Raw genomic sequence first — 13,621 nt, forward strand, 5'->3', positions numbered from 1 at the left:
TATTGGTCATCTGGATGTCTTCTATGGAGAAATGTCTATTTAGGTCTTCTGTCCATTTTTTTGATTGGGTTGTTTGTTGGTTTTTTTTTTTGATATTAAGCTGTATGAGCTGTTTGTATTAATTGAAGTATAGTCATTTACAATGTTGTGTTAATCTCTGGTGTACAGCATGGTGATTCAGTTATACACACACACACATATATTCTTCATATTCTTTTTCACTGTAGATGACTACAAGATATTGAATATAGTTCTCCATGCTATACAGTAGGGCCTTGTTCATTTATCTATTTTATATATAGTGGTTAATATCTGCAAATCCCAAACTCCCAATTTATCCCTCCCACCCTTTCCCCCCGGTAACTATAAGTTTGTTTTCTATGTCTGTGATTGTGTTTCCATTTTGTAAATAAGTTCATTTATGTCATTTTTTCAGATTCCACATGTAAATATGTGGTATTTGTCTTTTTCTTTCTAGATTACTTCACTTAGTATGATAATCTGTAGGTCCATCCATGTTGCTGCAAATGGCATAATTCCATTCTTTTTATGGCTGAATAGTATTCCATCATTTTTATATTATATACATATGCATATTACCCAGTCATCTGTTGATGGACATTTAGGTTGTTTCCGTGCCATGGCTATTGTAAATAGTGCTGCTGTGAACACTAGGGTGCATGTATCTTTTTGAATTAGAGTTTCCTCCAGATATATGCCTAGGGGTAGGATTGCTGGATCATAGGGTAAAGTCTGTTTTCCACAATGGCTGCACCAAACTACCAACCCACCAACAATGTAGGTGGGTTCCCTTATCTGCACAACATCTCCAGCATTTGTTTTTGTAGACTTTTTAATGATGGTCATTCTGACTAAGGTGATACCTCATTGTGGTTTTGATTTGCATTTCTCTGATAATTAGCAATATTGAGCATTTTTTCATGTACCTATTGGTCATTTGTATGTCTCCATTGAAGAAATGTCTGTTTAGGACTTCTGCTCATTTTTTATTGGGTTGTTTGTTTGTTTTTTGTTATTGAGTTGTATGAGCTGTTTGTATATTCTGGAAATTAAGCCTTTGTCAGTTGCATTGTTTGCAAATATTTTCTCCCATTCTGTAGGTTGTCTGGATCTGTCCATTTCTGATAAAGATGTACTGAAGTCTCCAACTATACTAGTGATTCATCTACTTCCCCTTGCAGTTCTATTAGTATTCACCTCACCTATTTCAGTGCTCTGTTGTTAGGCATATGCATGTTAAGGACTGTTATGTTTTGCTGGAGAATTGGCCTCTTTATCGTTATGTGATGCCCTCTTTTATCCCCAATAACTTTCCTTACTCTGCTGTCTGCTCTGGCTGAAATGAATATATCTACTGCTTTCTTTTGATTAGTATTAGCATGGGGTATATTTTTTCTCCATCCATTTACTTTTAATCTACCTGTGTCTTTATTTTTAAAGTGGGTTTCTTGTAGACAATTTGTGATTGGGTCTTATTTTTTGATCCACTCTGACAATCTCTGTCTTCAAATTGGTGTATTTAGATTATTGACATTCAAAATGGTTTTTGATATAGTTGGATTAAGAGCTACCATATTTGTTACTGCTTTCTATCTACTTACATTGCCCATCTGTTCTTGCATGCTCTCTGGTTTATTCATTAGAGCCCTTAGCAAATTAATCATAGTTGTTTTAAATCCCTATTCTGAGAATTCCAATACCTGAGTCTGTTCTAGTTTGCTTTGTCTCTTCAAATTGTGTTTTTTAGTATCTTATAATTTTTTCTTGATAGCCAGACATGATGTACCAGGTAAAAAGAACTGCTGTAAATAGGCCCTAGTAATGTGGTGGTCTGTCTTTTAGTGAATCTGTATTCTTGACTATGAACTTTATCTGTGCTCTTCAGCCCCTTCTCCTGCTTTAGGTGAGAGTGGGCTGAAGTTGGGTATTTCCCTTCCAGTCCATGTGGAAGGCTAGAGTCCACTGGAGTTGGGGATTTCCCTTCTCCCACATCTGTTAGGTTCTGGCTACTTTCTTCCGAGAGCAGACTTTGTTAAGAACAGAATATTCTGACATATTTTTAAATGGTTCCTTTCCCCCTCCCCCTGCTAGAAGCACAAAGGGATTTTTTTTTCTGATATTCAATGTAAGAACTTGGTAGAGCTGTAGGAGGTAAAACTCACAAAAGTTTTATTGCCAAAGACTGGGTCCCCCTGGAGTTTTTATTTCTCAGGCTTATTCACACTTTTCTGGGGCAACTTGTCAATTACAGCTGTTTTCCCTACATCAGCACTGGTTCCTGTGGTTTCAGCTCGAGGGTTTGTGCTTGGGTAAGTTGTGAGTCTGTGTTCTCCTGCTGGTCTCTCCAATTGTGGCAGTGGTTTGTACTGTGACCTTACTTCTTTTACAAATCTAAGAAGAGTTGGCCTTAAGTTTTTTCAGCTCTTTTACTTGTTAGGATGGAGAGGTGACTTTCAAGATTCTTACTTGTAGACTGGAAACTGAATCTTTGAATTTAGGAATGACTGCCATTTCTACACGTTATGTGTTTTTATCTGGAAACATGAAATATTCCTCCACTTATTTAAGCCTTTTAAAATATTTTTTGATAGCTTTATACTTTTCTCCATAAAGGTGTTATATCCACCTTGTGCTAGTCAGCTCAGGCTGCCATAACAAGGTATCATAGATTGGGTGGTTTAAACGCAGAAATTTATTTTCTCAGTTTTGGAGCCTGGAAGTCCGAGATCAGGGTGCCAGTATGGCTGAGTTCTGGGGAGGCTCTCTTCCTGCCCTGTAGATGGCTTCTTTCTGTGTCACATGACAGAGAGTTCTGGTGTCTCTTCTCGGAAAGGCCACCCTTATGACCTCACTTAACCTTAATCACCCCCTTAAAGGCCTTATCTCTAAGTCAATTACATGGTGAGGGGTGGGGGTGTTTAGGAGTTCCATATATGAATTTTGAAGGGACACAATTCAGTCCATAGTATATGTTTTGTTAGATTTAGTCCTAAATACTAAATATTTATTCATTTATTTGGTGGTTGTTTTTTTTTGTTTGCTTGTTTTGGGGGGAGGAAATTAGGGTTATTTATTTACTTATTTATTTTAATGGAGGTATTGGGAATTGAACCCAGGACCTTGTGCATGCTAAGGATGTGCTCTACCACTGAGCTATACCCTCCCCTACCCAAATGCTAAATATTTTTGATGCTAATGGTTTTATATTTCTTATTACACTTTTAACTGTTTTAAGGTAATGGGCATGTAATTAATTTTTATAGATTGGTTTTATAAGAACTTGCTTTTACATAAATGATAGCATATGACAGATCTAAGAATAATGGTATCAAATTTCAACTTTTTTGAAAATTTCTTTATTTTAGATACACTGTTACACAGAGGAACATAATCCTCAAAATCCAAGTTTATAACTGATCATCACAAGATCCCTATTCATATACACATTAGATAGACACAGGGAAAAAATTCTATACAATATTTTAGTAGTTAGATGATTTGCAAGCAATACTGAATTAGTCAAAGTTGAAGAACTCCCAATGCCTTACACACAGGATGACCACTCTCAAATACAAAAGTGAGGCAATAAAGGAAAATTTCCGGTTCAGTCATAGAAAAATGCTAACAGTATTTATGATGCAATAAGTGCATTAAGTTAGTACACAACCTATTGGGCAAATAAAACTACTACCTAGGTTGGTATTTTCACTCCTGAATATTTGTGGTACGGTATTACCCATTTATCTGACCTTTAGTAATACACAAAATTTCAAGACTGAATTCTCAAAAGAGCTGTTTGATATTCTTGAATAGTGTCTGGTGTACTCAGAATACTTTTTTCATTTATCTTTTCTTCCTTTATAAGGTTTAGTGGGACTGTGCAATGCTGGAACAATAATCCAGAATGTCCTGGATAGTGAATTCCATTGTAACACCAGATCCAGGATAACAGCGAGCTATCAAACCTTCAAAATGCTTGTACTGGCGTATAAATTCATCCTGCATGGAGTGCCACACCACCTACAGTAAAAATGAAAATCAAAGTCATTGAACTATGAATGGAAATAATACATGATCAAGTACGTAGAAATAACATCAAGACATTCTAAGAATTTAGTACAGCATAATAGTTAAGAACACACATTCTGGAGCTAGAATCCTAGCTCCTTCCACTTGTAAGACTGGTGACCATGAGTACGTTACCTCACTGCTCTGTGCCTCAAGTTCCTCATCTGTAAACTGGGATAATGATAATAATACCTTCCTCGTAAGTTTTGTGTGAGGATTAAATGAGTGAATGTATGTAAAGTGCTCAGAACAGTGTTTGGTACAATAAGCACTCATTACATTTTAGCTACTATTGTATTTGTTCCAATATTCAATAGGGATGTGGTTGTGCACAACTATGTATGAAACTAAGACTAGTGAGATTAAATGAAATGCAACAGTTAAGGCTGAAGTTTCACATCAGATGAAAATTTAAAAATATCTTTATCTGAAATTGATGATGTAGAACATTGCTTAATGCCACAGAGGACACCAAGATGAGTCAGACCAATCACCTGCATTCAAAGGAATTTATAATCTGAAAGTGGAACTAAGATATGGACAAATATCAAGACAGAATATGATACAGACATATTAGCTCATATTAATAGGTTACATTTATTGCCACTTACTCTATATCAGCACAGTACAAAGTACTTTACGTGTGTATTACCCTATTTAAGTCTCATGACAACCTAGTGAGGGTGGGTGCTTGGAATATCATCCCTATCTGCCAGTTATGGCAATACATTCTTCTAGGAGTTTTCCTCGTGAACCCTAAATCTCATAAATCCTAAATTCCTAATAGTCAACTTAAGACTATTTACTAAAGAGTTTAACACTTTTTGTTCATCATCTTTTAGCTCCTGGTATTTCTTCCATCTGGAATGCCACTACTCCTACTTTTTCTGTTAAATTAGTATCTGACTTTCAGAGGCTAACACAAACGCTTTACTTTGTGAAGCCTTCTGTGATGTTAAAATCAGAATTATTCTCACTCATCCCTGGGCCTTTCAGTATGGCTTATGAAATATAATGGCTTGATTTGTGGTTTAAATCTGGTCTACCATCCACTAGCTATGGGATCATGGTCACATACTTCACCTCTCTGAGCTCTGATTTTCTCATGTATAAAATGGCTATGACAATAATAGTAATGCCCACTATACAGGAGAGGTATTATTTCCTTTTTTTCAAATAAACTGAGGCTCAGAGAAGTTAAGTAACTTGCCCTAAATCATGCAGCTTTATCTGGAGCCAGATTATGAACCCATTTCGAACGTCAACCCCCATGTTCGGAATCACTCCACTGTACTATATGCCATTCCGTTTCCTTTCTACCCTCAAAACTGAAACAAAACAAAAAAGCAACGAAAAAACCCCATCCCCAAGCAAAGAAAAACCAACTTAACACCTCAAAACAAAAAAATTAAATAAATAAGAATAGCCATATAAAATATAAATATTCCTTTCTTCTTCACAATTCATAATTTGGTTCATACTTTATGGAATTTTCCTCCTGTACTAAAATTAGAAAATGTGTAGCATTTCAGAGGAATATTTTGGAGAAAAAAGATATATATAACGATGTGCAATTTAGGATGATAAAAAGAACTAAAGCATACCTGAAGTAAGTTCTCCTCTTCACATAAATGTTTATCAACCTTCTTGTAAAGGTTATCTAGACCTTTTTTCACTTCTTTTCCAGGATACTCTTTAATAACTTTTCGGAGTTCTTGTTTGTTAAATGCAAGTTGATAGCTTACTTCCTCCTCTCTTATACCCTGTGCTACTCGAGCTTCAACGCCTTCAAAGAAATGCTTCAAGGAAATGAAGAGAAATAATGGCTAAGAACTGCTTTCATTATCGCTTACATTTTTTAAAAAGTCTGATTATAAAATAGTATATTTTCACTGTGTAAAAATTAGACAATGTGTGAAAATATAAAGAATAAAATAATAATCACCTGTTACATACCACTGTGGGATAATCACTGTTAACATTTTAGATTTCCTTCTAGTCTTTTGATGTGTGAGTACATAAATGAGATTATAATTTTATATATTTTCCATTTAATATTTTTTTTCCAAAGTATAAATTTTAATGGCTGCATAATATTCTATCCAATAACTGAACTACAATTTGTTTATTCATCCCCCCAGTATTAGGTATTTAATATTTTTCACTTTTTTCTTGGAGTTAACTGAATCTACTCATTAAAAAAATCTATTATAAATACAGTTGTCATAAATAATTTTCATACATAAGTATTTACCCACATTACTGATTACTTTCCAGCATAAATTTCTAGGGTTATAATTCTTCAATTGAAGAGTATAATTTAAAGTATTCTGAAGATTCTTCATATACACAAATTGCTTCCCAGAAAAGTTCAATCAATTTTATTTCTGTCAACAGTACATGAGACTGTTACCTTAGCATACAATCACCAGCATTATCAAAATTGAAAAAAATCTCTGCTATTCTGAAAAGTGAAAAAAGTTTATCTGTCATTTTATTTTGAAAATTTTTGGCTATAAATGAAGTTAATCTGCTTTTCATATGCTTTGTAGTACAATCAGAACCATCATGTATTTACATACCATGATTTTGGTGTTTTTCTTACTGAGTTTAAAAAGATCTTCTATATCAAATATGCTGACTGTTATACTGTTACAAATATACTTCTTGGGCTGTCTTTTAGTATAATTGACTTTTTTATATGTATATTGATTGGCAAGTCTTTATTTGAGCATCACACAATATGATTTAATACTGACAAGCCAAATCCCCTCTCATTACTTTTCTCTAAAATTTTCTTAGCAATCATCATTTATTTATTCTTCATTTAATTATTAACTTCTTGATAGTAATGTTTTGGACAAGACTATTCCTGGTGCTTTTAAAATTTTGTTTCTACAAGGACTTTTAATTGGTTATTATAATATATAGGAAATAAGTTGTTTTTGATCTATTTATTTTGAACCCCTACCACTTTACTAGACAAAATAATTTCAACATATTATATACAGTTAATTATAATCTTGACTCTCCTTTCAAAATTTTTTATGTTTCAGGTCTTATTGAATTGGCTAGAGATTCCATAACAATGTCAAATAATAAAGGATCTATCAATGTTTCTGTTTTAAATTTGCTTTCAAAGGAAATGCTTCTACAGTGCAGTTAAGTATCATGTAGGCTTTAGGTCTGAGACTGACCTTTTACCCTAGGGAATATCTGGCTATTCTTAAGTTTTGTAAAGAACTGGTTCTGCATTTGATTAAATGTCTTTTAAGTATTTCCTTGAACTGTTGAAAACATATATATAATTTTTATTTGACTCTAATTTCAAGTTAAAAACTTATGAAAGATACTAATCACATTGTGGGCAAAGTTAATTAGAAGGGTCCATTTAATCTTCTACTATGTTGCAAACTTCTCTAAAATGATCATTTCTCACTTTTAATAATCAGACATACACTGAGGAAAGACTCAAGTCAAGAAAGGAAGGGAAAGGAAAAGGCAATGAATAAAGTAATTTTTGGTCTTCTATTTATCTTAATAAAGTTTTCAAAATCTTCATCTGAACTAGGGATAAAGGTTAACCATTTATGAGGTAAGAAATGGAAGAGTCTGGTATAATGGAAAAGCCTGAATCTAAATCTGAGTTCATCCCCCAGCTTTGCTACTTGCCAGCTATTGTAACTTTTATTCCCTTTAAGTTTCTTCATTTGTAAAATGGGGATAGTATCATCTTACCTCACATCATTGCTTAAAAGAATTAAAAGAAATAATGTATATAAAACATCTAGCAGTGTCTTGGCACATTGGTAGCGCCAGGATCTGAGTCCCTCCTTCCTTATTCTCCTGCATCAATACATGAGCAAATTTAAAGTGAGTGTCTATTGTGTTATTCAACTGTACACAAGTTCAAAACCAGGAAAAACATACTGAATGAAAATACACTTACATTTAGTTTTTCAAGAGGCTGTCCTAAAGAGTATATGACATAAGACTGAAGGTGATCTGTGTATTTTTGTTTGGCTTCTTTTTTTTCAGCTTCTAGACATGAGATTTTCAAACGAGAAAGTGTTGCAAAAATATGGTGAAAGTTTTCCATCATCACTACATCCCTGGGCGTCTTCTGGCTTTCGTTTGCTACTTTCTCCACTAAAGTGAAAATGGAAAACATATAACAACATCCTGATGTAAGTATGACCATAGTTAACTATAAAAATTTACATGATTTTTTTAAAATTTGTAAGTTTAAGAAGTAAGTACACTGCTGGATTTAATAAGATAAAATATATTGTATTGAAGGATCTTCACATTCACCTAAACCTAATAAAAAAAAATTCTAAAATAGTCCCATATATATATATGGAAACATAGCAGAGAATAAAGGTGGCTTTTCAAATCAGTGGGGAAATGATGAATTACTCAAAATGTGTTAGGACAGCTAGCTGGTCCCTTTGAATACACTAAATTTGGATTCCTATTTCATATCTTTCAACCAAACAAATTCTAAATTGCTCAAGTACTTAAAATGTAAAAAACAAATACAATCATAAGCACTAAGAAAAATAAAGCTAATTAAAGAATTAATTTTGTGATAGTATGACCTTTCAAAGAATGGCTCCAAACTTAGAAGTCATAAAGAGAAAGATGAATAAATTTGACATAAAATTTGAAAGCTCGTCTACACCGGAAATTGACACAACATTGTAAACTGACTATAACTCAATTAAAAAAAAAATTGAAAGCTCTTTCATGGTAAAACATACCATAAACAAAACTGATTTATAACCTATTAGGCTGACAAAGAATAAAAAGATTGATAATACCTAGTAATACTGGGTATTGGTGTAGGTGTGACAGAAACTTTCACCAACTGCTCACAGCACTGAACTAGTATAACCTTTCTGTGTGGCAATTTGGCAAAAGCCTTGACATATACATAAAAATTTTGATTTAGTAATTCCATTTCTAATAACCAACCCTAAGGAAATTATTGGACACGTATACAAAAATATATAAAGGGAACTAGTAACAAACTAAATGCCTATTAATAAAATATCTGGTAAATAAATACTGACAAATGGGATAATATGCAATCATTACAAATGATTATAGTTCCTATATTGATAGGTAAGGAAAGACACTAGAATTATAGCGTCTAGAAGATTCCAAGACAGTGTATAAAGTATGATAAAAATTTTTATATTAGAGAATACACACACACACACACACCATGCACATATATACCAGGGAAAGAGATAAGTTAAAAAGTTTAAAAGGATAAAAACTGAATATTATCTCTGAATGATGAGATTACAAATGATCTTTATTTTCTTCTTAATTTTTATAATCAATTTGCTGATTTTTGGGGGTGTGTAATGAGCATGAATTACTTTACTATCAGACAAAGCAAAGCTACTTTGAATTTTAAAAGAAATATCAACTATATAAACATTCAATCATATGATTTATTAATCTTTCCCCTACACCTGTTTCCATTGAAAATGTTACATGTAACTGGTGAGATAATTCCATTTTCTGTCAATTTTTTTTAGCTTTAAAAATTCCTGAATAGATGCAATCAGATCATTTATTTCAAATTAAATGAACATCTACAATTTCTGTAACTGTTTCTGTAACTTAATTGTGTGATCTGGCACAGGAATTATAATATTTTAGCATTAATCTCCCTCATATGACAGATACGAAAACTGAGGCCTAAGGAAGTAAGTTGATTTGCTTAAGGTTACACAGACATCACTGCCTATCATGTCCAGAAGGCTCTCTCTAAAATGCAAATGTAATCTGGGAGTCATTTTTTTGTGTTTAAAAATATGAATTTCACAACAAGTTCATGCATATAGTGCAGGGAACTATATTAGATATCTTGTAGTAACTTATGGTGAAAAAGAATATGAAAATGAATATATGTATGTTCATGTATGACTGAAGCATTGTGCTGTACACCAGAAATTGACACTTTGTAAACTGACTGTATTTCAATAAAAATATACATAAAAAAACGAATTTCAATTTTACAGAGTGATAGACCCTTATGAACCCTAAAATATAAGTGATTCCTGATGAATAGGAATGGATTTTATGTAAATTTTTCAAATTTAAGAAATCTTTAATTTCAGAAAACTCAAAAAAGTATATAGAATATGGAAAATAATGAACATATCTGTCCCCCAACTTCTCAGTTACCAGAAACAACCAACCAAAAAGTTCTTTAGAATGTAACAAAGGCTTACCATTAACAAACACTCCTCTGATGAGTTTAGTGTATGCTTTATCTAGATCTCCACGACGCTCAGCATTTTTAAAGATTGATTCTGCGAGTCCAGCAAATTCTTCAAATTCAGCTACAAATGGAAGAATTCCTACTTTACTCTTCTTTGAGATCTTTACTTCTTCCATTTGCCTTATTTGGTTACTCTAAGGTTAGGAAGAAAGCAAGGGAGAGAAACACCTATAAAAGTTAGAAACAACATATAATTAAAAGCAAATGTATATATCATAGAGGCATGACATAATTTAGTACCTAGAACATTTTGGAATATCAGTATTTAAAGATGAATAACAGTAGGGATAACTAAGAAAAACTATTTCTATAGGTTGAAAACTATATATATTTTATTTAAGAAAATAAGAGAAAAAACTAAATTATTTAAAACAAAATTCAATCAAAGCTTGTGAACCTCTCAAGTCTTTGTTCAAAGTAAAAGCAACCAATAAACATTTCTATCACTTATGAAAGATAAGTATGCAGTGATTCCTCATTTGGGGGCAGAGCAGATAACAGAGTATATGCAGGATCTCTCTAGATTATTTCTGGTTTGTGGCCAGATGGTCAAGTTTGAGAACCACAGTCATTTCCAAATCTCATCAACCTAAAATTTGTTTGGTTAGAGAAGTTCTATTATTTTGGGGGTATAAGAACAGTGAAGGAGAACAGGCATTTCTACTACGGATTTGCATTATATAGTTTTCTATGTATCTATTAATTACTTAGTATAAATTTGTTAAGCAAAGTGCTTGTGTATGATGGTGATGAAGTACAAAAGGGATGTTTCATACAGACAGAATCTAGACATTTGGGTTCAAAATGATCCATGGGTTCAATTATGGTTCTGTGTATTTCTTGGGATCTAGGTATAGTCACAGTAAGAATTACATTGCCAAATACTATTGGATCATTTTAAACTCTTACCTAAAATTTCACTGTGTTGCGATTTTGGGAGTATAACCTGAAAACCATGATATGTGGGTTAGACAAGTAACTGTTCTTTTATTCAACATAGTATTGGAACTCCTAGCTACAGCAATCAGACAAGGAAAAGAAATAAAAGGAACCTAAATTGGAAAAGAAGAAGTAAAGCTTTCATTATTTGCAGATGACATGATACTATATATAGAAAATCCTAAAGATACCACCAAAAAAACTGTTAAGAACTAACAGATGAATTCAGCAAAGTTGGAGGTAACAAATTTAACACACAGAAATCTGTTGTGGAACTATTAGAAAGAGAAATTAAGAAAACAAGCCCATTTACAGTTCTAACAAAAAGAATAAAATACCATGAAATAAATCTAACCAAGAACGTAAAAGACTTGTACTCTGAAAACTATAGGACACCGGTGAAAGACACTGAAGACAACACAAACAAATGGAAAGATAAACTGAGCTCATGAACCGGAAGAATTAATATTGTCAAAATGACCACACTGCCCAAGGCAACCTACAGAGTCAGTGCAATCCCTGTCAAAATACCAATGGTATTTTTCACAGAACTAGAAATGTACTGGACTGCAGAGTGCAGCTTAGGGGTACTTAACGTGTCAGTTACTTTCTAATTTTAGCTCTAGTTCGTGCTAGGCTAACCTTCTAAGCCCTGTTCCTTGAGGAACACTTTGAGCATGTTCACCAGATGAAAGCGCCGAACTCAGGTGCTATCTGCTCCATTTTCTGCAGTCATCTGACACTCATGCTTTCGGCTCAGTACACACACACCCATTCATTACCTTTTCAAGGTATGCCCTAGGTCCTGATCTTGTCCCATATAACAAGCGTTAAAACATATAACACTGAGCACACAAAATCTACCAGACGCCATGAGAGGACATGAGTTAAAATAAAAAACAGAGTGAGAACAGGCAGCAGAAGGAACCATCCTTCTCCCTTTAGTCACAAAAGGTAGATCTTTTAGAAAGACATGCAATTTAGGAGAAAATACAAGTTTATACCTTTGTTTAGGTTAGTATTACTTCATTTCTTCACTTCCCACTCAAGAGAAACATGAACATTCTTTAATAAACTATTCTTAATTACTACTATTACCATCATCACCACTACCACCACGACCATTACAAGCTATCAGCTGGTAAGCTCTTATTCTAGGCAGGCTATGTGCTAAGCCTTCAATCTGAACCCATGTCTACACTCCTCTGACCATCCTGTGCTTTTGACAATTATGTTCCATTGGATTGAGAGGTATTACAGAAAGTTACATTTTACTGAGAAGCAACACAACCTTCATATTCTGTAAATGTATAGCGTCCTTATGATTTAGTGTTCCAGCTGTGTTACATGGGACTCACTATCTTAGCCTTGGTAGTTCTTCCTTTTCCTTTCTACTATCAGCTTGCCATCAGACCTTCCAAGTTTATCACCACCTCTAGAGAAGGCAGGGTAAGGAAGAGGATAAGCCTTAAATGATCAAATTCCATAATATTTTAATAACCAAGTGAAATCATTTGGTGAGGGAGGAGGATTAACAAGTCTGTTGAGGTGACATTTAAGTTTCTACAGTGGACACAGATCACTTTTAAACTTTCAGAAACTCAGTAAATATTTTTTAAAAGTATAAAAAATGATATGAATTTTAATTGCCCTTAATATTTTTACTCTTCTCCCATTAGTCTATGGCTAGTCAACAGCTGGATTTAACTTAGAGGTTACATTATAGAAAAATTCAGATAACTACCCACTTACACATACTAAATATATTAATAAAATAAAACTTTTCTTTAGAAGCTGGCCCAGCCCAGTTCATACCTATAAGCTTACTAAAACCTAACAGAAAAAATAAAGTTGTTAATGTTTTTTTTTCCTATTAGGAGGGGGAAAATGATGACTGTCAAAAGTTCTTAAAAGAACAATTTATTCTTAAAGCAGTATGATAATTAACACTCTTAAACTGATAAAACAAATAACTTAAACACTCAATTAAAATAATCTAATTATTAATTTTGTTACTAGAGTATATTAAAAAAGAAAAATAATAAATTCAAGTGATAGTTTCACCTTTTATAACATCTATGGTCACTAATCAGTCAATTACTTAGTGGATCTCTTAAGCAGCTGCTGCTTCTATGCCACCTACCCTAGAACTTGCCAAGATTCACAGTGTAGAAGGGAAACTAGCTGGCACAGCACCACCCAACTAACTCTGTTCATATACACTGTAGCCAACACCTGCTTCAAGGCTTTGGGGATGTGAGCAGTAGATTCCCCAGTGAAAAGCTGGAAATC

General features: G+C 33.4%; 1 protein-coding gene across 9 annotated transcripts in view; it reads right to left on the minus strand.

Annotated features, from left to right (window-relative positions):
- Positions 1 to 3,354: 3,354 nt before the first annotated feature.
- EXOC1 (exocyst complex component 1) overlaps positions 3,355 to 13,621 on the minus strand; it is a 45,530-nt gene continuing 35,263 nt past the window's right edge. For all 9 annotated transcript variants that reach the window (XM_010983061.3, XM_031434261.2, XM_031434313.2 and 6 more), the window contains 4 exons: positions 10,341 to 10,524; positions 8,039 to 8,238; positions 5,694 to 5,888; positions 3,355 to 4,041 (listed from right to left, as the gene is read on the minus strand). In XM_010983061.3, the coding sequence (XP_010981363.2) occupies positions 3,889 to 4,041; positions 5,694 to 5,888; positions 8,039 to 8,238; positions 10,341 to 10,524 (732 nt within the window). In that variant the 3' untranslated portion in view covers positions 3,355 to 3,888. The remainder of the gene's footprint in view (positions 4,042 to 5,693; positions 5,889 to 8,038; positions 8,239 to 10,340; positions 10,525 to 13,621) is intronic.

The sequence above is a fragment of the Camelus dromedarius genome, chromosome 1 (assembly GCF_036321535.1).
Source record: "Camelus dromedarius isolate mCamDro1 chromosome 1, mCamDro1.pat, whole genome shotgun sequence".
Taxonomy (NCBI): Eukaryota; Metazoa; Chordata; class Mammalia; order Artiodactyla; family Camelidae; genus Camelus; species Camelus dromedarius.